Below are 21,672 nucleotides of genomic sequence, written 5' to 3'. Positions count from 1 at the left end.
TTTAATTTACTCAGTATTTATAAAAATAAAGTAATAAAAGTAGTTACTCTAAGTAGTTGTTGATGCCTTTTTCAGAAGGATGTTGTGTTTCTTCAATGATTCTGCATGACAAAGATTGTGTCTGCCTCTTTCCAACACTTACCCATATTCAAGTAAGAAAGGAAATACTTCAGAGGTTTAGTTTTGGTGAAGCTGCTGCTAGAAAATGCAGAAGATGAAGACTGATGTTCCCTGCCAAACTAAAATTTGCAGGGGAGGACAGCTGGGTATTCTAGTAGTTAGCCATGCTCAGACATAATAACCGTCATAGGACTTCTCTACTGGGACTTGGAGATAAGCAGTGTGTTGATCCAAGATACTGATTGTTTAAATGTGTTGAGAAACTTAACCACAAGATGGAAACTGGCTCTGTTAAGTGCAGGAGTAGTGAAGCGCTGCATTTGACCTACCACAATGGGTGGAATTCTATGGCAGCAAGAAAACAAAAACATTTGTTTTCCGTTAAATTGCAAACTTGGTTTTGAAACACAGTGTGACCCGGATGGTGACATGGTCTGTATTTTCTTTGGTAGTTTATAGGAATTTACTGCAGCACTTAGGGCTGAGTCTTGGGGGAAAAAAGGCTGCTGCACTTAGGTCTCATAATCAATTCAGTATTCACATTAACCATATAAGATCTGAAGGAGCAAGGATGTGAAATACAGCATATGTGAAATGAATACTGTCATGGAGGAAATGAAGATTAAAAGCCAGCTTGCAGTGGTTGTTAGAGCGAGTACAAGCTTCCATAGTACAATGTGTGAGAGGAATTTGAGAATCATGGATCTTTCTGGGACCGAGAAAAACAATGAAGGTGTGGAGATCAGTATTGTCTCTTGTCCGGTTTACTGGAAGAGGAAATTATTCACTTCTCCATTTTACCTTTTACTGTCTTTCCACGTATGTGCAAATAGATTGGAATTGCCCTTGTACCTCTGTTCCCAGTGTGTCAGTCAGACAGACTATGATCATTACATTAAGCTGGACTCATTTGCTTCAAAATATTTCCTGATACACCCAAGGTTTTAATAATCTGTTTAGAAGAATGTAAGCCTTGCTTGTGCCTGGAAATATCATCTTTGCAGTAAGACGAGAGAGAGACCTTTGGGATCTGATCTTTGGGATGAAAGCAAGTGCCAAAATCTCGCACAAGCAGGAAAAATGCAGCTCCTCTGAGCTGGGTGATGGCAGCAGGTTGTGGACAGTCCCCATGGTGGTCAATCCGTGTTAGGGCGGATTTCTTAATTTTCCGCTCTCAAGATATTTCGACTTGATTTCTGCAGGCAGGCTGGAGGATGCAGCAGCCTTGCTACTCCTGGCACTGTTCCTTAGCAAGAAATACCTGCACCCAGTTCTGGCCCCTGGTAACTTCAGCAGCTTCTTGTGACAACTCAGTTTTCTGTGCTCTTACGAACTTCCTCACTATTTCCCAGAAAAATGCATCCCTCATATGAAATTTTAATTTAAGTCCAGTAATTCTCACAGAGTTACAGTTTCATAGCAGATGCCTACCCAATCATATAAAAAAAAAGTAAGCACAAATATAAGTATTTTAGGGGCAGCTGAAGGTCTCCTGGTTGCCACTGTTTTCTGAAGGACAAAGAGGGAAACTGCTCCTGCTCTCTGTGGCTGCTCTTCACATTTCCACGATGCTGGGGCTCTGCTGTGGCCTTTTTGATCCCTGTCTTAGCATTTTCCTCAGTGTTGTGCTCAGCCATGATGCTGGGGCATGCTCCCTGTGCAGAAATTCCTGCCAGTTTTAGTCATTGCCCAAGTCCTCAGTGGGGTTTGAGTGGGGCCTCCAGGTGACAGCACCACAGGCAGGGTGAGGTGCCCAGAGGGTGATCTGTCTGTCAGACAGGGGAGACCTGTCTGTCTGTCTGTTCTGTGCAGTCACTTGGGCTCCAGCCCCAAGATGCACTCCACCAGCTCATTGAATCATCTCACTGCAGTGAGCAGGAAGGAACAATATTGAAGGTTCAGGAGCTGATATTTACAAAAAGTAAACTAATATTAACAAAAAGTAGATGTGTGATTGAGCACATTAGCCCCAGCCCAGTAACTCCCGAGCATTTGGGAATACCCAGAGCACCTTACTAGGTTCCAGTTAATTTTGCTGCAATCTGAGCTGTTTGGAGATGATGTGAAGAAGACTATTAAAGATCATGAAAAAGCTAGTTATATAAGCTATGCTTCCTTTCTGGGACCCATTCTGAGTTTCTACATTATTGCTAGTACCTCTCCAGTGTATATCACCTATCAATTTATGATCTGCAATTGGAAAACCTTTTGTTTTTAATTTTTCTATATACAAATATTAATTAACATAAAAATTACCACTTATTTCTAATTTACATCTTTTCAAAAGTGGCTGGTTATGCCACCTGCTGCTAGGGTTACCTGACTGTTCTCTTATTGGAATATGTTTCTGTTCTTTCAAATGGTACCTAGCTCCAGATGATTCTCCTGCCATTTGCTGCCATGACTAACTGCAGCAGGACAGTTCTTTTGTTCATTTCTGGGGAAACAATCAGGCTAAATGGTTTAGCCCATTTGAGAATAAAATCAGGGAAAAGAGTATGTTTTCCTGCAGTAAAAGAATAAATTATATTTGCTGGAAAAGTTGCCCCTGCCATCCTCTACAGCAGGATTTCGTGCTCAGTCAAAGGCTAGAGGGGTAAGGGCTGCCTGAATGGAGTGTGGAAGTGGCATTCTCTGGGCTGATGAAGAGCTAGAGGGGTGGCCAGAGAACACAAAAATAAGGCTTACCATTGTAATAGTGGCCATAAGGAGATCAGGTGGGCAAAGACTAGAAAAAATCAAAGAAATATATTTTCAGCTGTGCCTGGATAAAGAAAATGTTGGTGCTGGGCTGGGGTAGATATATAGTCAGAAAGTAGTGGGATGAAGGAAGGTAGCTTGCAAGAGGAACTTCAAGAGGTGTATTCTAGGGGAGCTGACAAACTAGGACAAAGGTGCAAGCAAGAGTGGTAGAGTTGAAAAAGAGTCACCTAATGGCAGCCAAAGCAGCAGTGCAAGAAGACAGAAGGAAATGCATGTGAAAGCAGGTGAGGTCTGGACTGTCACACTCAAGAAACTGGAAGTATACAGGCCAAGGAAACTAGTGCTGGGCACAACTACACGAGAGATGGGATGGCATGCCCACATTCCTTAAAGGAATGGAGGCTGCCCTATGGCATCTTGGTTTCTTCTGGAGCTGAAATTTGGGCATACACCAGCCACGCTCTGTTCTGTCTCCAGAAAGGAAACCTGGGCACCCAGACTGAACAGGAACTGTGATACCCTGCAAGCAGGGATCTGAGCTAACCACAGGGGGACATTGAGGATATGACCTGATATAATCCAGTTGCTGCATCACACTTGGGGGTGAGATGGCTAGACATGAAACCTTGGGGCAGAACAGACTTGGCAAGGCCAGGGTGGAAGAAAGAAGCAAATTTCTGGGGAACAAGAAGAAAGTAAATGTGCCATCTGTCTCCTGAACAGACCTCAAGACATTTACAAAGTTCAGCATTGTGAATAAACTTGAAGCGACAACTTGACCCTCTTTTAAAGCAAAGACTTTGTGGTAGGTAGAGAGACTCAAAGCATGGGATTTTAGACACCATCCCAACATAATTTCAGTTCCTTTTTTAAAAATCATTGCATCATCTCATTCATCTCATAAGATGAGCAAACTTTCCATTCTTGTGAGAAATATGATGTAGAAAAGACTGTTTCTCATGTTGTTTAAGTTGATGGAATTGCCCGATTGCAAACATTAATTGCTCAGCTTGTCAAGCAGCATTCTAGGGGAAGGGTTTCTGCATTGCTGTGAAGTTCCTGTGTGATGGCAGACACCTCATGAGAATGGAGCCCTTGCAGACATGATCACCTTTTCCAAATGGCTAGCTTGGTGCTTACAGTTCTTGTGCCAAGAATGATCATCATGCAAAACCTGTTTGAAGTTATGCTTCAGATGCATGTAAGCAAATGATGAAATACAAAATAAGCAATCAGAGGACATTAAATAGTGGATTCAATATGTGGCTGTGCCACAGTGCTTCCTCTCCATGCTCCAGGTCCCCAGAGTTGAATTCTGATTAACACCTCCTTACAGGCCTGCAACACTGAAAATGAGTAAATCATGTTTCACAAACATGGCAGTAAAATGAGAACTAGAAAGGAATGAAAGCATTCATCCCTCATCAGGATGGGCTTTGGATTTTGAGCAAACCCATAAACACTGTGAACACAGAGAAAGCATATCTTAAAAAAATATAATGAACAGCTACTAAGTGAGGATTCCAGCAAAAAAAATACTATGCAATCTTATAATTAATGCAACCTTAACTGAGGATTAGTGGCATAGGATTTTAGCAAGACTCACTCACTTATTACACTTATACAAAATCTAACACATTAGGTCTTGTTTCCAGCTATGCCTTTTCCACAAAAGAAATTACGTTTTTTACCCTTACAGTGTCATAAGTTGCAGATGTAGTTGTACGCCATCCCCCACCCTCCCCCCTTCCCTGAAAAGCACTCAGACAGTTACATGTGCATGAAATTAAAGGTACACTTTTACCATCATCTCTAAAGAAAATCCCCCAAATGCCTTCCCCAAGAAAAACATCGCATCCTCGCTTAGGATTACCTATTTCTTTATTTCAGTTAAAACAAACATACAATGTTTCATTGAAACTGTGTTGCTGGCCCCCAGTCTAGCCAGCAAGTGTAGCCAGGCTGTGGCCTCTACCAGTAAGGCGGGTATTTACATATGTACACGGATGTACCGCGGGATGCCCGAGTCTGGCGGCCCAACGAGCGTCAGAGCGCAGAGCTGGTTAACTTGCTGCGTTCAGGAAATCGTAACACCCATGGTAAATTTTAGACAGAAAGTACACATGAACCTGAACAATGCTTTCTATGGACCCAAGTGATTCCTGTGTTTATTGCAACATATACATTTGTAATAAATACAATCTTAGTGTTTTCTTACACACCTTAGGTGTAACACACTTTGATCTCCGTAAGTGTCATACTTTGTTGAAAAAGGCTCTTTCCTTTGACAGCTGTTACACAGATGTACAACACAGACAACTCCTTGAAATGATGTAACAATCAGTAATGAGAGAGGAATATATACATAAATCCTGGACTCCAAACCTACATTATATACATTATACTTACAGTATATACACACATACAATTTATGTACATAGACTATCATAAATATTGAAAAATACTTTTAGTTTTAATGGATTAATGGTTTATAAATAACATGTTACATTTATGACTGAAATATCATGGAAGACAGTAATGTCTAACTGAGGTGACATAACAGTGGTTTAATACTGAAGCTGCTCTTTTAGATGGTTTGTAATGTAGGTAACTTTAAACAGACAGGTTTGAAAAAAATTAGTAATTAAAAAAAACCCCACATGTTGGAAATCGACCCAGCCAAGTGGAACTCAACTGTTGCAGGTGAAGAGTCAGTCATCAAATTATAGAACACATAATGTATGATCTGTAAATTGCTACATTCAGAGAATTAGTGACAGGTACAATACACTATGAGGTGTCATCACAAAAATCTTCCCTTCTGGTTGCCAAGAAGGACTTTGTAGTAACTTCTCACTTATGACTCCTTCCTCTCCTATGGTTGCTGTGAGAAAGGAGGATATTTCTCACGTTCTTACCTCTTTTTAAAGGGAAGCACTTCATCCCTTATGTGCTACAAATTGCTCAAAGGTAGACAACATTTTAATCCTCTTCCACCCTTGCACATTTGTGGAGGAAGAAGAAAAGCTGCCAAAGTACTGAGGAGGCACGTGCTCAGCACTTCTGTGGAGATCAGGTAACATGGGATAGTTAGCCATGGATATACAGTACCTGAGGCAGAGAAGTACCTACAGAGCATTAGTCAGTGCTGACTCCAGGATCATTAATTGCCAGTTGAGTACCACTGAATTAATAATACAAATAACACACGAGGAATCTAACTTGTCATTACAGTTTTACACTATAGTCTTAGTGACCAGTACTTACAGTCATGCAGAAGTATCAATACAAAATACCTGCAGTTGTTTTTCCATAGATTTTAAATGGCTGGGCAGAGCTTGACATTATCTGCCAAATGGTGACTATTGTTTAGATTTCTCTCTGATTAATTCTACAAGAGCAAAAAAATCTCAGGCACTGTTTAATCAATGGATTACAGGCCTTTACTTGGTCTCTCTGACACGATGACTGAGTGGGACTTCATAAATAGATTTTTAAAACATTGTGTCAGATTAAGACAGTTGACCACATTGCCATGACTATTTCATTAATAATTTCTATCTAGGCTTTTGTACCCAATATTGCTGTGTTTGAGAACCTCTTATAAGCCAAGTATGCTGTTACACAAATGTTACCTCTCTTCAACCTGGGACAAGAATGAAAGAGCAAACATGCACTAGAAACAAAATAGCTCATCACAACCATACAGCACCTGTTTCATCAGCTAGGGCTCGTTAGAAACTTATCTATTACTGAAGCAAACAAGTATGAGATGACTATCCAGCCTATGAGGTTATCTTCAATACTACTATACAGTATAAATTGGAAGAGGAATCCCAGTTGCATATGTGAAGAGAGTTTGTACCAAGCATGAAATATTGGTGCAGTTATTTTGTGGTTTTGACTCAGAAACAGAATAGTCAAGTAATTCAAAATCCAATAACGGATGAGGAATTTGAGAAATACTGTACAGACTTTGAATATTATACAACTAGAAGACTACATTAGGACTTTGTTTTCCTACAGAGTGTTTCAAGATAGATTGGATAGAAAAAAATCCCAACAAACATTGTTACAACTGACAGTGGACCTTATTAATAAAGGGAACTTGAGAAGGGAGTTTTGTATTAATGGCATCATATGTTCCAATGCCATTCAGTTTCTACCTACAACAGGAAAAAAAAACCCAAAAAGCAAAAACCCCAAACCCTGTTTTACTCAATTGCACTACTGAGTACCTCAAGAAGGGAAATGTCAATACCTTCTTTTACAATTTAGATTACTTTTCTCAAATGTACCCTTTTCTAAAGGGTGGGTTTTTTTAAAGTTTGAAAATTTGCATTTCCACACTGTTTTTTATAACTCTAGCTACTTATGTAAGCCTGAAATGATTTTCAGGATTATTTTCTCTAAGGAAACTTCATGGGAAACATTAAGTATCAGAAAATTTTGACCTGAATTGGTTTATTTTCTGTTTTGGTCATTAGAAGCATTTTAAAAATAAAATTTCTTCTAATTATCCTTTTACAGAATCATAAAGTATGTTGAGTGGGAAAGGACCCATCAGAATCACTATGTCCAACTCCTGGCCATGCACAGAGCACCCCAAGAACCTAGGAGTGCCTGAGAGCGTTGTCCAAACACAGCCTGAACTCTATCAGGTTGGTGCTGTGACCATTTTCCTGGGTAGCCTGTTCCAGTGCCCAAACACCCTCTGGGTAAAAAACTTCTCCTGATATCCAACCTAAACCTACCCTGACTCAGTTTCATGTCTTTTCCTTGGGTCCTGTCACTGGTGACATGAGTGAAGAGATCAAGAAAGTCAAACTAAGTTTAATTTAGGACGCTAATTAAATATTCTTCTGAGCTCTTCTATTTTATTTTTTCATTCTTTTTAGAAAAATGTTTCTTAAAGTCAAAATAGTGCTTTTGAGGTCCATAAGAATTTTTGGTACAAAAAATAATAGCATTTCTCTCTTTCTCTCGCTCTCTCATTGGTTATTTAAACACTTTGCTGTAAATTAAAGAGTTCTTTCTCCCATCAAATGGTTCCATTAGGCACATTCAAGTAAAATAACAAAATATCCAAGTAACAATGACGAAAGCCAAACATGGCTTGATAAAAGTCTACAGAGAGTTCTGTCCATTCTCTGGAATGGAATAAAGTTGTCACTTCCTTCAGCCAGACACTCACGTGGTCTGATGTTAATATCCACTTCCATCATGCAGAATAGTTTCTTAAAGACAGAGTTCAGATATTCTACAATCAGGAGAACCATCAACAAAGGATCTGCCTTTTAAAGGAAGCTGAATAGCTCATTTTCATTCTCAGTAGGTATCTGAGTGAACACTGGCATTTGAAGTGGAGTATTAGAGATTAAACCAGGGCAGTTAATGGCCATCAGATGTAACATTCTGGGTCCAGTCTAGAATAATCAGTGTCATACACCCAGTCATCACAAGTATACCACTCAGAAAGAACAATGAAGCCTGAAAAAGAAAACATAAAATATGTATTTCAGATTCTGTTACGACACTGTTGGTAAACCACAACATACACCTATAAATTCACACCCATGCATGGCACAAATGCCATTGCTCAGAAAGGACAGAGTAAAAGAGACATGAGATCAAGTCAATGACAAGCAGCTAAGTATTTCTCTCATATTTGGCATCCCTTCTCAAATGAAAAAGTAAATTTATTTTCAGTATAGCAGACCTTGCCCTCAACTAAGGGAAGTGAATGCGGCTGCTAACTTGACTCTGACTCAGTATGTCTGATTGCAATTATGAGTCAGTATGCCTGTGATTAGTAAGAGCAACAAGAACAATCAAGATAACCCAAACAATTGGCAGAGAGGAGCTTTTATGAGGAAAATTATGTAAATAAGTCTTAAAAGAATATTTGAAGAATGTTAAGGCTTTTTAAACATAGTTCTTAGGGTATTCTGTTGAAATCTGGTTCTTAGCAGCAACAGAATGACCCAGCAACTGTTGAGATTGGGGGCCAGCGGCTGAAAGAAGTCACTGAAGTGAACTGAGTCTTGTGATGGTCAGTTCCTTGGTTTTGAGTTCCTATGCAGCTTCTTGCAACTGCGCAAGGTAACATCAAATGCCAATTCACTGACCACCTTCGCCAGGACTTCAAAATTCATAAATCATGAAGACAATTAAATTTCTGGATTTGAATTAGTAAGCAAGTGTAGTTACATATTTGTCTATACATACCCCAATCTTTTGCACTGACTTCATTGGTTCCTTCTTCACTAATTTGATATAGAAGGCAGAAGGAAGTATAAAGATCAGCATGGCAGCCGCAGAAGCACCTGTAGAGAAAAACCATGGAAATAAATATTCATAAACAAGTAAACATACTATCATTAGACTGGGACTGCTTTTACTGAAATGTGAAAAACTGTTCGGTCTGACAAGCAAATACTTACCAATGAATCCAAAGATGTCTCGAATAGTAGGGACAAAGATAACGAGCACGTTGGTAAATGCCAGAAGAGCCATGGTAATGCAACAGTGACGGAACCAACTGAACTCCTTCCCTGCCCACAGCAGCTGGGTAATGGAACTGCGGATCTTTGGAAGGTAGGGAAAAAAAAAAAAAAAACCCAAAACAGTTTAGACTTCACTTTGGAATACAGTGATTTGTCACCCGAATTAGACCTTTCTTCTGAAAGTATTTTAACATCATTTTCCTGAATGCTTCAGATTTTAATACAAGGTGAAAGATGAAAGTAATATGGAGGACAAAACCAAGGGAAAGTATCTGGCTTGAACAAAAATAAATTCCAAGAAATTTTGTAACATCTAAGGATAGTGCCTAACAATAGACACATAAATGGCCAGATCATGTCCACAATGTGTGTACAAAAACATGCTGGCTTTTGTAGGCTGATAATACAACAGTGCAAGTACTTTTATAGAGGGGCAATCTGTTTCATTTCCCCAATACAACCATACCAGGAAAACAATATAACTGAATATATTTATATCTACTACTTAGTAAATGTTACACATTTATTGATTTAACAGTATAGCTACAATTCATCGAGTTTATCAGAATAAGTTTCCTTTTTTAGTTAAGGGAAAAACTCTTCTGTTTTTCAATTAATAAACAGGAGTTGCCAAATCAGGAAATGACTACAGCAGTACAGGTGTTAAAAAAAATAAAATTACTTACAGGGAAAATAACTACAGGTACAGTGAGGGTTACAGCCATAAGTACAGCAAGACGCACAATAAGAAGGAGAACATCAGCACCCAGATAAGCAGAGTAGGTGTGAAGCAGTTCTGGTTCAACTCTCTCTGTAAAGGAAACAGTATTTTAATCAGATTTAGTTGACAAACTTCTTAAATATGTGCATCTGCTCTAGATTCCATGCAAATTTTACAGTTACATCTTCAATATGAATTGAAAGCCTCAAGATCTCCTGTAAGAATGTATCTATTTTATACAGGGATGACTTGGAGGCACGGAATCTGTTTTAATCCAATTTTAATCCTATGTCTTGGGCCTAATTCTATTACTGATCTCCTTTAGGGTGTGCACTTATAGAAGTACTTAAAAAAAAGTCCAAGTAACAGTGCATATTTAGAATGCATAGTAAATGCTTGCTTGTTCTATTTTTAAAATAATACTGTGAGTTTGCAAAACACAAATAATTTTAAAGAAAGCAAAGAGACATACTTACCATAAAATGTCAAGTATCCAAAGAGAGCAGCCAATAAATACATGAGGAACATGGCAAAAAAAGATACATAGGACACACTCATCATTCTTTTACGGCTTCGGCTGTAAGAAAAAGATACATTGTTAGTAGTGAGAACGTACTGTTTCATACTATATTTGTTTATTTAGTAACAGATATATATCTAACACTTACCCTTTCAGCTCTTCATAAATAGGAAGAATTGCAGGATGGCAGACAAAAGAAAATGTTAGGATTGGGACAGCATAAACAGTCTGAAAAAAAAACCAAAAGTATGTTTCTTAAGTATCTCAACAGACATTAGAAATTTACTTTACAAAATCATCAGGAGATTTTTTCAGTTTTGGTCTTATTTGGTGATAAAGACCAGATATTCTTCACAACAGAGATTTCAGAAAATGTTAAAACAAGTTATTATTTTCTTAAACCCAGACCCTGAGGTACCAAATAGTCTCAAATGTCACTGAAGTCCATGCTGAGCTGAATGTATTTGCATTCAAAATCATGTTCAGCAACTCACAGGCTTCAGTCACTGTATTTTGAACTTGGTACTGAGTATTTCACGTGTGGAGATACACCACTGTAACTGGGAGCATTCTTAAGTCAAGAATTTGGGACTGAGAACAAGTCAGACATCTTATTTGCACACTTCTACAATTTTCTTCATCTTCTTCTGCAATCTACTTTTTAAAATGCTTCACCAACTTCCTTGAGGAAGCTTGAGAAATACTACACTGAAGAATGAGAGATTTGTTTTTTGCCACTCAAACAGGAACCACAAACACCTCTTATTTCTGTGCATTTGGCATGTGGAAACACCCAGTCTGCATGAGGTAAACACTGCCCAAGTCTACTGGAACAGAAAGTCTTAACACACTCCAATTTTAAAACTGGGCAACTGTTTGAAGGAAAAATTACCTAATTTATCTGCCACATAATTAATCTCGGTTATTTTTAACAAAGCATCTGATTTTCAGTTACCTGTGAATTGAAGATGAAATATCGTGGCTTGCACATATTTGTTATATTTTCATCTACCAAAGGCGCCACTGTTGCGTTTAATAATGTCACGTTCATGATGACACTGTCCATAGGACAAGGAATCTGAAACATCTTCCAAATTACCTAGAAATAAAGCCATGCATTTATTACTTTGACTAATGTAATATGTGAAAAATTTTAGAAGCTATGTTTAATTTCACTTTGAAATGCAGTTTTACAAGCAGTGGAAATTCACAAGATTATACTTACAACAATCAGAAAGAAGACCATGCAAAGTAAGGAAAAGCCACTGGTGTAGCCCAAATACCCTGTGATCAAGAAAGATAAAAACAAAATCTAAGATACAACAAACACAAACACCATTCAAGTCAAAACATTATGACAAAATATATTCTGTCAAGCGATCTCTTTAGATTGTCATTTCCTTAGCATTACAAAGAACAAGTTAATTATTCATTGACTTTCTGCTAATCCCAAGCCAGATCTAAAGGTTCTGAAAGACGTATTAGGGTCTGTATATACAGTGAGTCTGTAAACTTTGTAATTTAGAAGCAAAAGAAGCAAACTAAAAAACCCCACAGCAACAACTATATGAATTGTTTATTGTATACTAAGAATAATACAGAATTAGTTTTAATAGTATGCACTATCAAATAACTTAGAAAAAAAAGGAGGAAAAAGGCTGATTTACTTAACTTCTAGAAAATAGCAATTTGAGAGAGTACTTCACATTGATACTCTCAGTTTATTAAAGTTCCACTACAGGATTCTCTGAATAAATAGCCTGTTAACGGAATTATTCACATATATCACTGAATTACAGCCATTTCAGATAAAGCATCTGGTATGAATATTCTGTTACTCCTTGGGATCTAAAATGAAAAGAGATACTGCCCAGGGTTAGCAGCCCTACTCTTTGAAGGTTGTTACAGGATACCTGGTAACAATATTGTAATATTGACCAAGATAGGTCAAACTCTGGGATGAAAACAGAAACAGAAAGTTACTGTTGAGCTTTGTTCTAAAGCCATCCTATCTGCTGTCCTTTCATCTTCCACAAACATATCTGTAATTTAGTATATTTGTCTTGATTTTTTATCCCTTTCTTCAAGGAGACTAACAGCCATTACCTAAATGCTAATTAGCCCCAAGAGACAAGTTTGGAGACAGTTGTTAATTCACACAGTGTTTCAAAATTCAAACATTGCATCAGCACATTTCTCCACAGCATTTCCAGTGGGTTTTTATTTTGATTGCTCTCTACTTCTTACCTAGATTTTTCAGTAGGGACAGGGGAAGAATGAGGATGACAGACACCAGCAGCACCAAATAGTCACCGTTGAGATACCATTCTCTGTAGAAAAGAAAGTAATATCTGTAAGCATTCAAGTATTTAAAAAATACATTTGCAGTTTAGTCTTCCCTCTTCTATGACATATGGTTCCTTAAAAAAATGCACTACCTGATCTCACAAATGGCAGCATTTAATTTCCTATATGGACCTAACACCCTACAATAGCTTCTTATCTCACCCCAAACCTGCATTGTGCCTTTCCTTTAGTGTCCTTTTATAAAAATAATAACATCTGGAAGTCAGAAGACAGAAAAGTAAATGATTGGTTAGAAAAAAGTCAAGTGGGATCAATCATGGAAAAAATATAGTTTTCTTAAGTGCTGGTTCCTAACTCTCCAGATGTGTTAGAATATTGCAGGGCCCCAGCAGGGTTTCCACTTTTAATGGAAAGAAAATACTGTTGGGTGCCCTGTGGGAGTTAAAGAAAAACAGGTGAGGGCTGAAGGTAAGGCAGTAGCTCAAGCCCACTAGCTGAGAAAACTCCAACAAGCACAGGGAGTCTCTTGGAGGCACATTTAGTCCCTTTCAGTAGGGAAAACATGGTAAGAACTTCAGAAGCTTTTTCCTTCAGAACATTTTTGCCATTTTTTTCTGTAACAAGCAGCAGCTATTTTTTCACAAAACATTTTTGAGCATTAGAAGATTAACATTTTTTTTGAAATACATAAAAACAAAGTCCTACAGGACCATCCTATATGCTTTAAGCAATTAAATTAACACTAAGTTACACATTTATTCCCAAGTATTAATACTTGACATCCCATTATAATGTAATTTAACAGTATTTATTTTTAAATGGACTGTATACTGTTTAGGTAAACATAATTTAATTTGAAATGTGTATATCCAAACTCAGTTGCTGAATTATAATCTTTTATATGGTAATGGAAATATGGAATAATTAACAGACTTGCTCTGGATTTACATAGTAAATGCAAAAATGATGTAGTCATCTCTTTTCCTCAGTTTTACTTGGGATAACTAGATGTGAAAAAGGAGCATTTTAGAAACTTCAGATGTATAGGACATTAACACCATACACCTTTTGTTGTTTCTTTAAATATAGTAGAGTTGTGGCAAATTTAAAAGAAATCACAACAAAGAAACTCCTTGCAGTTGATACAATCACAAGAACATGCACTGCTATTGTGCATACCATAGAGAGATCATCAGGACTTTCAGATCAAGGACTTCAAAGTCTTTCCATCCTGAAGAGTAAAGAATGGGATTGTGCAGTTTTAAAATATAGCCAAGTACTTTAGAAGTTGCTAAACAAATTTTAATAATGGAGCTAGTATTTGTAATATCGTCTCAAAATTCCAGAAGTTCTTTTACAGTAAGCAGTATTTTGGGACACACTTAAACAGGTAAGTGCTTACATTTTAGGCCCCAGGCTGCCAGAGTGGAATCCATGCCAATGGTAGCCACCCAGACTCCCCTAAGCAATGCATGGAGAGAGTCAGTTAAATGGGGTTCACGATTGCCAGAGCACTGAGAAAATAATTACTTTAAATCAATGTACAGCTACCTAGTGCCAGCCAACAAGAAAACATTTAAGATACAGATCTCAGTTTCTTAATTTTCTCTGTCAGATTTGCAAAACAGCAGCTGTATCCAGTGAGATTCACAGATTTTAATTTTCCCTCTTGAATTGCAACCAGTTTTGAATTCTTTACTGAAGATGGGACAGTTAAAAACATTTGCCTCCGAGCCCCCTTCTAAATACTGGCTACTCCAGGGGCTCTCTGTAAGAATCAAAAAATATGGACTTGAATTTAGCCAAAGGAGAGAAATTAACCTTCCCAGAAAAGAATTTGTAAACATAACACTACTAAGTAAATAGGGTAGGTGCGATATTTGAGTACATTAAAAAAAGAAAAAAAAAAAAAGGAAAAAAAAATATGGCTAGCACCGTTATTATGACAGTATCTATCAGCAAGCTGTATGAACATCACCAAATGGCTTGAACCCCTTGGGGAACATGGCAGAATAATGCCTACCTTCTGAACTCAGGCTTAGGTGTAAGTTGGAGTCTTGAGCTGCTCAGCCCTCTCAAGACTGGGACACTTCAGGACAAGGCACAGAAGTACAACTCTGAAGAGTGAGATTTATAGCACTTAACTCTATCCATCTGAACTCAGGCATCTTGTTTTTACACACCCCCTCAATACAGAGTGATATGATCAACTGTTCTTTGGAGATGCGCAAAAAGCGCGCCGAACTGATCACTACAGAGGATCACCCTTCTCCACTGATTGTACTAAGACTATTGTAATGATGAACTCAAAATATGGTTAGATAAAATAAATCCTCTTTTTAAAGCCAAGCAGGAAAGTCACTCTGGAGTCAAGGTGTCTCCAGGACTAGATGTCAAGGTATCTATCACTCTAGTCTTGGGCACATAAACTGTGGTTTAGGCCAATGTTTATTCTCTGTGTCTTTTTGAGAACTGTTCCTTGCATAACTGCACCTTAATCTTACATTAATCACTTGCCACAATATCAATACTAGAAAGCCAAATTAATCAGACCAAATCATTTTGAATGCAGCAAGAAAATAAAAAAACCAAACAAAAAAATAAAACCACAACCATGATCACATTTATCTTTCCTTATCAAGTGTATGTACTGACTAGTACATACATTAACACTTACCTGATGTTCTTTACAGAACAGCTTTCTGCAATATGATGCGATACCTGTATTTTTCTACCCTTTTCCCAGGTCAGGCTTGATCTAAATGAAGTGAAGCACTCAGGGGAAGGGAAAACTTACTGTATCTCTGTCTCAATAAGAAGCTACCCTACGGTGTACCGAACGTGGTCTTCATATAAAAATATATACAGTCTCCATATTTGTTTCTCCTAATAGTTTCTCTGATGAGGAGTTCTAACACCTACCCTGTGGTCTCTTCGATGTTCATAAATGTCTTGATGACCAATGGTAACTCATATTTCACTATGAAGAGGTAGCTTGACATAGCTGTAGGTGAATAACATCATAGATCATTACAAATATAGAATATGCCACACGATGCCAAGAATCACATAACATGTTTCATAACTTCACTTGAACACAAGCAGTTAATGAACACATGTTGTGTGACAAATAAGTCTCCAAGAATAAGCAGGGAACAATTACTACTGACAGTACAGACATCTTAAGATCTTGCACTCACCTCCAATGTTCTGCATTGTAATTGATCCAGAAGCAGCAAGTTTTCCAGCCATACCGAAGGCCTTCATTCCCAGCTGTTCATACAATAAAGATCCTAAAGGAAGATACAATATCCCATTGGAAGGGTGGATTTCACAAAGATACCATAAGAAACAAATAGTAGGTATTTGTAAATTTGCCATACCTCCTTCATTGGCAGTCTTCAAAAGAAGATGCACTGAATACAAAGACAATATTGAGACAACCAGCAGGAGTATCCTGAGGAGAGAAAAACATGCAAATTTGTAATAGCCATAAATGACTTACTGTAACCCTATTAAATAGTAAAGATGTATCAAATATAAACATTATCCATATTAAAATAATTTATGGGAAAAAATGTAGATTCTCAGGTCAGTTAAAAGTGTTCTGAAAACCCAATTAATGCCGTGTATAGAAAGGATTTTATACTAAACTGCATTTCAGAGGCACACAAAGAAGTTCTAATGTAGGCTTGAACAACGATTCTATTCAGTTTAAAGCGGCATAATCATCACCAAGTGTCAGCCTATTACACTTGGCTACATAGATAATAAATAACTTAAAGTATCAGTGGGAATGTGTGAGGGTGGGGGGGTAGGGAAGGTTTGTATCCTTGTAAGAAACTGTTTCCCCCTCTTCCTGTCCTTGTTCAACAATGTGTCATGCACCTATGGAACAGTCGAGGCTAACTAAAGCTCAAGTGAAGATTATCTCTTGGTCTTAAAAGAAATCAGCTTTTCAGCTTAAAGCTGTGTTATGTCCTTTTTTTCATGTAAGGATGAAACTGCAAAAGCATAAAGAATTGAGTGAAAATTCAGTCTCATTGAGAGCTGTGTTTTCAAATGGAAATACACATCTATTGTCATTAAAAAAATTCTTTCCTCAAAAGTTAACTCTTCAGATGTGCTTACATGGGAATCGCTAGTGGCTTGTTTATCTTCCCCACAGCTTTTACAGGCAATGCATATTATTTCCAGAAGCACATTTGCATCACCTAAAATTCGGATCTCTCAACAACAAATCTCTCCCACAACAAATGCACTTCCTGGAGTGGCACGCTAGGGGGGACTTCGCGGCTGCTGGAGAACACAGTGGAAAATTACAAAGCGTTAAAAAAAAAACCCTGGTCTTTCTTATACCAATACAAGCATTTTGCTTAATAGGAAACCTGAGAATCAGCATATCAAAAAATGGCTTAAAAAGGGCAAACTTAATTTCCCAGAGTACATTTCCTTTTGTGTCATTTCTAACGTTGGCAAATTTAATAAATGCAGCACAAAGAACTGGAAACAAAAAGATCTGAGAAGATTCACGTGATCTGTGTAGGAAACTCAACGTTACTGTGCCAATTCAACACTAACACAAGCACACAAATAAACCTCTCTATTTCTGACAGGTAGAGATTAACTAGGATTTGACTCAGACATCGGGTAGAAACAGCACAGCTGAGATGTGCCAGAGATGTGCCAGGGTTACACTACTTTAAAACGGCACACACCCTGGACCTCTTAGTCCTGAGCTGGAATGGCTGCCTACAGCATAGACAAGATCAGTCAGCAAAGTCATCTAGAAGCTCACTCTGTTTCTGGCCTCCAGACCATTCTATTCATTTATTTAGTGCTGACACAAGTGACAAGTCACAGCACTTACACAAGTGCCTCCATAGTCTTCGAAGAACTTACTGCCTTAATCAACTGCATCTGGATCTGATTCTGTAACCTAGTTATTAAGGGATGCCTGTAATGCCCTCAGTGTCATCATAAATCCTCAGTATCATCTGTGATTAACTGCTTTCCTGCCTCAGAACTGTACGATCTACAAGTTTTGAAAGGTAACAAGCTAGCTTGTCTTTGAAACAGCACTAATGCAAATAGAGCTGAATGCAGTATCATAAAATCAACTCAATTGCCTCAGCACCCAATTGTTAAATTGACAATTTTGAATATTTTTTTTTCCTCAGAAAAAGGATTCCCACCCCCTCAGTCTGTTCAAATAGCTAACCTAAATTCTCTTTTTTCCTCTCCTCAGAGACATTCTAATGCGCATTACACTGATTATCTTTCATGCGCTGCGTAACATCTTCAGAGCACAAAACTGATGTATAGAGAGATGAAGTATCCCTTTTAGATTCGTTCTAAATTGTTCATTCAGTTTAGTACCATCAAAGCAAGTGAAAATCTTGGCAAAAGATTAACAAATCACCATACACTTAAAACCCTTTAGCTCAGAACTTTACACGTTGGTAGTTTCCTTAGGAAACTTGAGCACCCCCGGATACACTGTGAAACATCTGGAAGTAAATCTGACCTACTTTCTGGAAATCTGGCAGCAGAGTCAGGGAAATTTTGAACTAAACATTGCTTTTTACATGTTCTTGAACATCCACCACATTCATCTATTTCCAGGATAAAAACACAATGTTCCTTTATACATATCCATGGATACCCATTTGCAGTCAAGTCACTGATACTACATGTTGTGTGAGCTGAATGAACTGCCTCCAATACAGGAAAAGTGTACCTTCCCAAGACATTCAATAGCACCGTACATAACTGTGTCCTTTTGTTGTTTCCATTTACATTATTGTAGTTCTGTCCTACACCTCAAAACTTCTGTCAATGTAGACAGGCCAATAAGGATATGCTGGTTATTCCACATCCCTCGCTTACAGGCAGAAAAAAATTTTATAGGTGTGACTGAAACCATATCCCTGAACTGAGTGAAAGCATAGCAACAAAACAAACTTCTTGACTGGTTAAGAACATTGTAACTCTGTAGGCACAACGATGTCAGTTGAGGAAAGGGAGACCACATCCCTGATTGGGACTTGGATAACAGAGCTTCCAGGGAAAGCCTATCAGCTCGTTCATGGAAAAACTACAGCTAAGTAAGTAAAATCCACCGTAAAATCTTTTTGAGGGTTGCAGAACTTGCAATGAGTGTGTTAAATTTTTGCAGGTTCTTCTGAATGCGTAACAATCCTTAAATTTACAACAAGCCATAAATCCTAAAACGCAATTCTGCACCGACGAAAATGACTGGATATTTTCTAGGGGTCATATTCTTACACCAAGTATTTTTCCATTATGAATTACACACCAGAAGGATGGGGGTTTTATTGATGAATCAAAAGATACTTACACAAAAAGAGCAATTCCAGTGTTAGCCATGGCAAAAGAAAGACCAAGGATGCCACTACCCACAATAGCATTGCTCAGATTAAATACTGACATTCCGAAGGAAGTAGTACCCGGATGCTGAGGAAAGGGAGATAGGTAATGATTAATAGAAAGTTGTTACTCATCCCAGAATTAAAACAAATAAGTTTGGCAGTACGTCTGTTTGTTTATTGGGAACGTCATTGCTGGGTACTTACATACTGAGTTTCGTATTTCTTCTTTCCAGCGTTGGAATCGAGCAAGAAATTTTGGTTTTCTGGATCAATATCCGCATAGTGGCTGCAAAACAACATTGCATCATTTGTGACTCTTACGGGCAACTTGCATATTCACTCCCAGACCAGCATTTCCGATCCATTTCGAAGGGAAAAGGAAAACCCAACGGGATAACCCCGAAAGAACCAGCCCACCCCGTCGGGGCGCGCAGCGTCGCGCCCGTGTCCGGCGGCAGCGACGCCCGCGTTGGCGCACGGATCGCGGCGCACCCGGAGCCCGCTCACCTCTTCATGGCAGCCGGCTTGGTGGGGTACGGGTAGCTGAAGTCGTTGCTGTTGGAGCTGTAGCTGCTGCTGTCCTCGTCGGGCGAGATGTTGAACTTGCCCATCTCGGCGCTGCTCATGCTGGCGGGCGGGGGTCGGGCTCGGCCGCTCTTTTGTCCTTGCCGGCGGGATCGCCGCGCCTGCGAGGGGGCGGGAGGCGACGTCAGTGCCGCAGCGGGCGCGCGGCCGTCACGTGGCCCCGCGGCCCCCGCCCGCCGCCGAGTGGAAAAGTACCAGGCGCGCGGGGCGGGGGGCGCGCGGACAAAGGTGAGCGCCGCGCCGGGGCGGGGGCGCGCCCGCCGCCGCCAGCACCGCCAGCAGCACCGCCAGCAGCACCGCCACCGCCAGCGCGGCCAGCGCCGGCACCGCCAGCGCGGCCAGCGCCGCACCGAGACAGCGGCGGCACCGCCACGCCGCACTGCCCCCTCCCCCCTCCGCCTCCCCGCCCCGATAGCGGAGAGCAAACTGATGCAACATCGATCGGCGATTGTCACATCGGCTGCCGGAGCCTCCCGCCCCGCGGCTGTCCCTCCCTGTGTTTACCTCCCTCCTCTCCGCCGGCAGCACCGCACGTGCCGGCGTTTTTCAATGGAAAAACGCAAACCGGTCGCGGGGCTGCGTCGCGCCGCGGTCGCTTTGCGGGTTTCCACCTCTCCGGGGCGCACGGCGGCGCGCCCGTCCCCAGGCGCGTCCCGGCGGAGCGCGGCGGGCTCCTGGCCACAAGCCGGGGCGCTGCCGCCGGACAAAGGCGCGAAGGACGAGCCGCTCGCCGTCCGCAAAGTCGCCCCGTTCCTCCTCCTGGTGGCCCGGTAACAGCCAGCCCCTGCCGTACCTTCTCCGCACGAGCTTGAAAGCGAGGGTTTCTCCCGAAGCCTCGGAATAACAGGAGTTCCTCCTGTCTCCGCTGCTGCTTCTTGCAAGGGAAAAAAAGCCCTTAACTATGAAATGTCAGCGAAAACAAGCCCCTAGATAAATAAAGGTAGAAAAAAAAATCACGTAAAAAAGTCAGAGGTATCAAAAGGAAAGAAAATATCGCGTCCGTGCCTCTCCGGCGTTGCTCCCTGACTGACGGAGCCCTCGGGGCGCCGCCGCTCTTCAGGCAGGAATGTGGGCGTGTTCCGAGAGGGTGCGGTGCCCGCCCCGCCGCCGCGCCGCCCCCCGCCCTGCCCGACTGACCCCCTGCTCGGGCAGCGCCTGGGGGGACACGGGGGCCGGGGGACACGGGGGCCGGGGGACACGGGGGCCGGGGGCGTCCACGACTCAGGGCTGGGAGCCGCTCACCGGCGTGCGCCCGGCGGGGGTCGGGAGCGCGGCCGCTAGCACATGAGCCGAGCAGCTCTCCAGTGTTTACATTGGGGCGCTGGTTTACGCGGCGGGGACAGGACCCTGCGGTGCTTGTCAGGAGCGCCCTGCCCTGAGAGGCGCTTCTACCGGCCCAGTGCAGCATCCGCAGCGTGACTGCAGCACCCGGTGCCTACCGGTTCACCCAGGATGTGCCTCCCTCTTTCCACCCCGCGCCTGGCTCCGGGCTCTGGCGCAGGCGTCTCCCAGGAGCCGGGTGCGTGGCAGGGGACGAGGTGCCACTGACCCATCATAGCTCCTCGCTGCAGTCACTCCCTATTTTTAACACTTGCAGCAGCGCACGTGTAGGCCCGGATTCAGAGGGCAGCCGACAGACTCCCCGAACGTTTCCGTCGGGAAGTGAACAGAAATGACAGTGGTGTGATTCACGATAAACTCCCTGTAGGGGAGAGAGGTGGAAACAGAACATCCTGCTTCCTTTTCTTTAGGTAATCACTCCAGCAGGTTTGGAGAGCTTTCCTGCCCTCCGTAGAAGTGGGACGCGGGGCTTTACTG

At 40.8% G+C, this 21,672-nt stretch overlaps 1 protein-coding gene across 3 annotated transcripts; it reads right to left on the bottom strand.

The window, feature by feature from the left end:
• Nucleotides 1–4,686: 4,686 nt before the first annotated feature.
• On the bottom strand, nucleotides 4,687–20,917 carry SLC38A2 (solute carrier family 38 member 2). Of its 3 annotated transcripts, XM_033057830.1 has the most exons (16): nucleotides 20,648–20,914; nucleotides 19,777–19,955; nucleotides 19,474–19,555; nucleotides 19,239–19,354; nucleotides 16,261–16,334; nucleotides 16,078–16,170; nucleotides 15,800–15,881; nucleotides 12,818–12,900; nucleotides 11,796–11,854; nucleotides 11,526–11,669; nucleotides 10,719–10,798; nucleotides 10,527–10,627; nucleotides 10,016–10,140; nucleotides 9,267–9,411; nucleotides 9,052–9,149; nucleotides 4,687–8,313 (listed from the first exon to the last, which is right to left on the bottom strand). In XM_033057830.1, exons 2-16 carry the CDS (start codon nucleotides 19,893–19,895, stop codon nucleotides 8,215–8,217), a joined length of 1,500 nt encoding a protein of 499 aa, XP_032913721.1. In that variant the 5' UTR covers nucleotides 19,896–19,955; nucleotides 20,648–20,914; the 3' UTR covers nucleotides 4,687–8,214. The 3 variants fall into 3 exon arrangements, with proteins under 3 accessions (XP_032913721.1, XP_032913719.1, XP_032913722.1); XM_033057828.2 differs by having other exon boundaries at nucleotides 9,052–9,411; nucleotides 20,648–20,917; XM_033057831.1 differs by lacking the exons at nucleotides 19,474–19,555; nucleotides 19,777–19,955; nucleotides 20,648–20,914 and adding an exon at nucleotides 17,009–17,176 and having other exon boundaries at nucleotides 9,052–9,411; nucleotides 19,239–19,327.
• Nucleotides 20,918–21,672: the final 755 nt, after the last annotated feature.

Source organism: Catharus ustulatus, chromosome 4 (assembly GCF_009819885.2).
Source record: "Catharus ustulatus isolate bCatUst1 chromosome 4, bCatUst1.pri.v2, whole genome shotgun sequence".
Classification (NCBI taxonomy): Eukaryota; Metazoa; Chordata; class Aves; order Passeriformes; family Turdidae; genus Catharus; species Catharus ustulatus.
Note: the sequence above shows the minus strand (reverse complement) of the source record. Positions and strands in the feature narration are given on the sequence as shown.

What these genes read in the sequence shown, in the direction of transcription:
- SLC38A2 (XM_033057828.2), bottom strand. Translation starts at nt 19,895, where the DNA reads ATGAGCAGCGCCGAGATGGGCAAGTTCAACATCTCGCCCGACGAGGAC. An exon ending in AAGCCGGCTGCCATGAAGAG is followed by an intron (nt 19,556 to 19,776) that starts GTGAGCGGGCTC and finishes GTTGTTTTGCAG; the next exon opens with CCACTATGCGGATATTGATC. An exon ending in TGGTCTTCTTTCTGATTGTT is followed by an intron (nt 11,670 to 11,795) that starts GTAAGTATAATC and finishes CTTTATTTCTAG; the next exon opens with GTAATTTGGAAGATGTTTCA.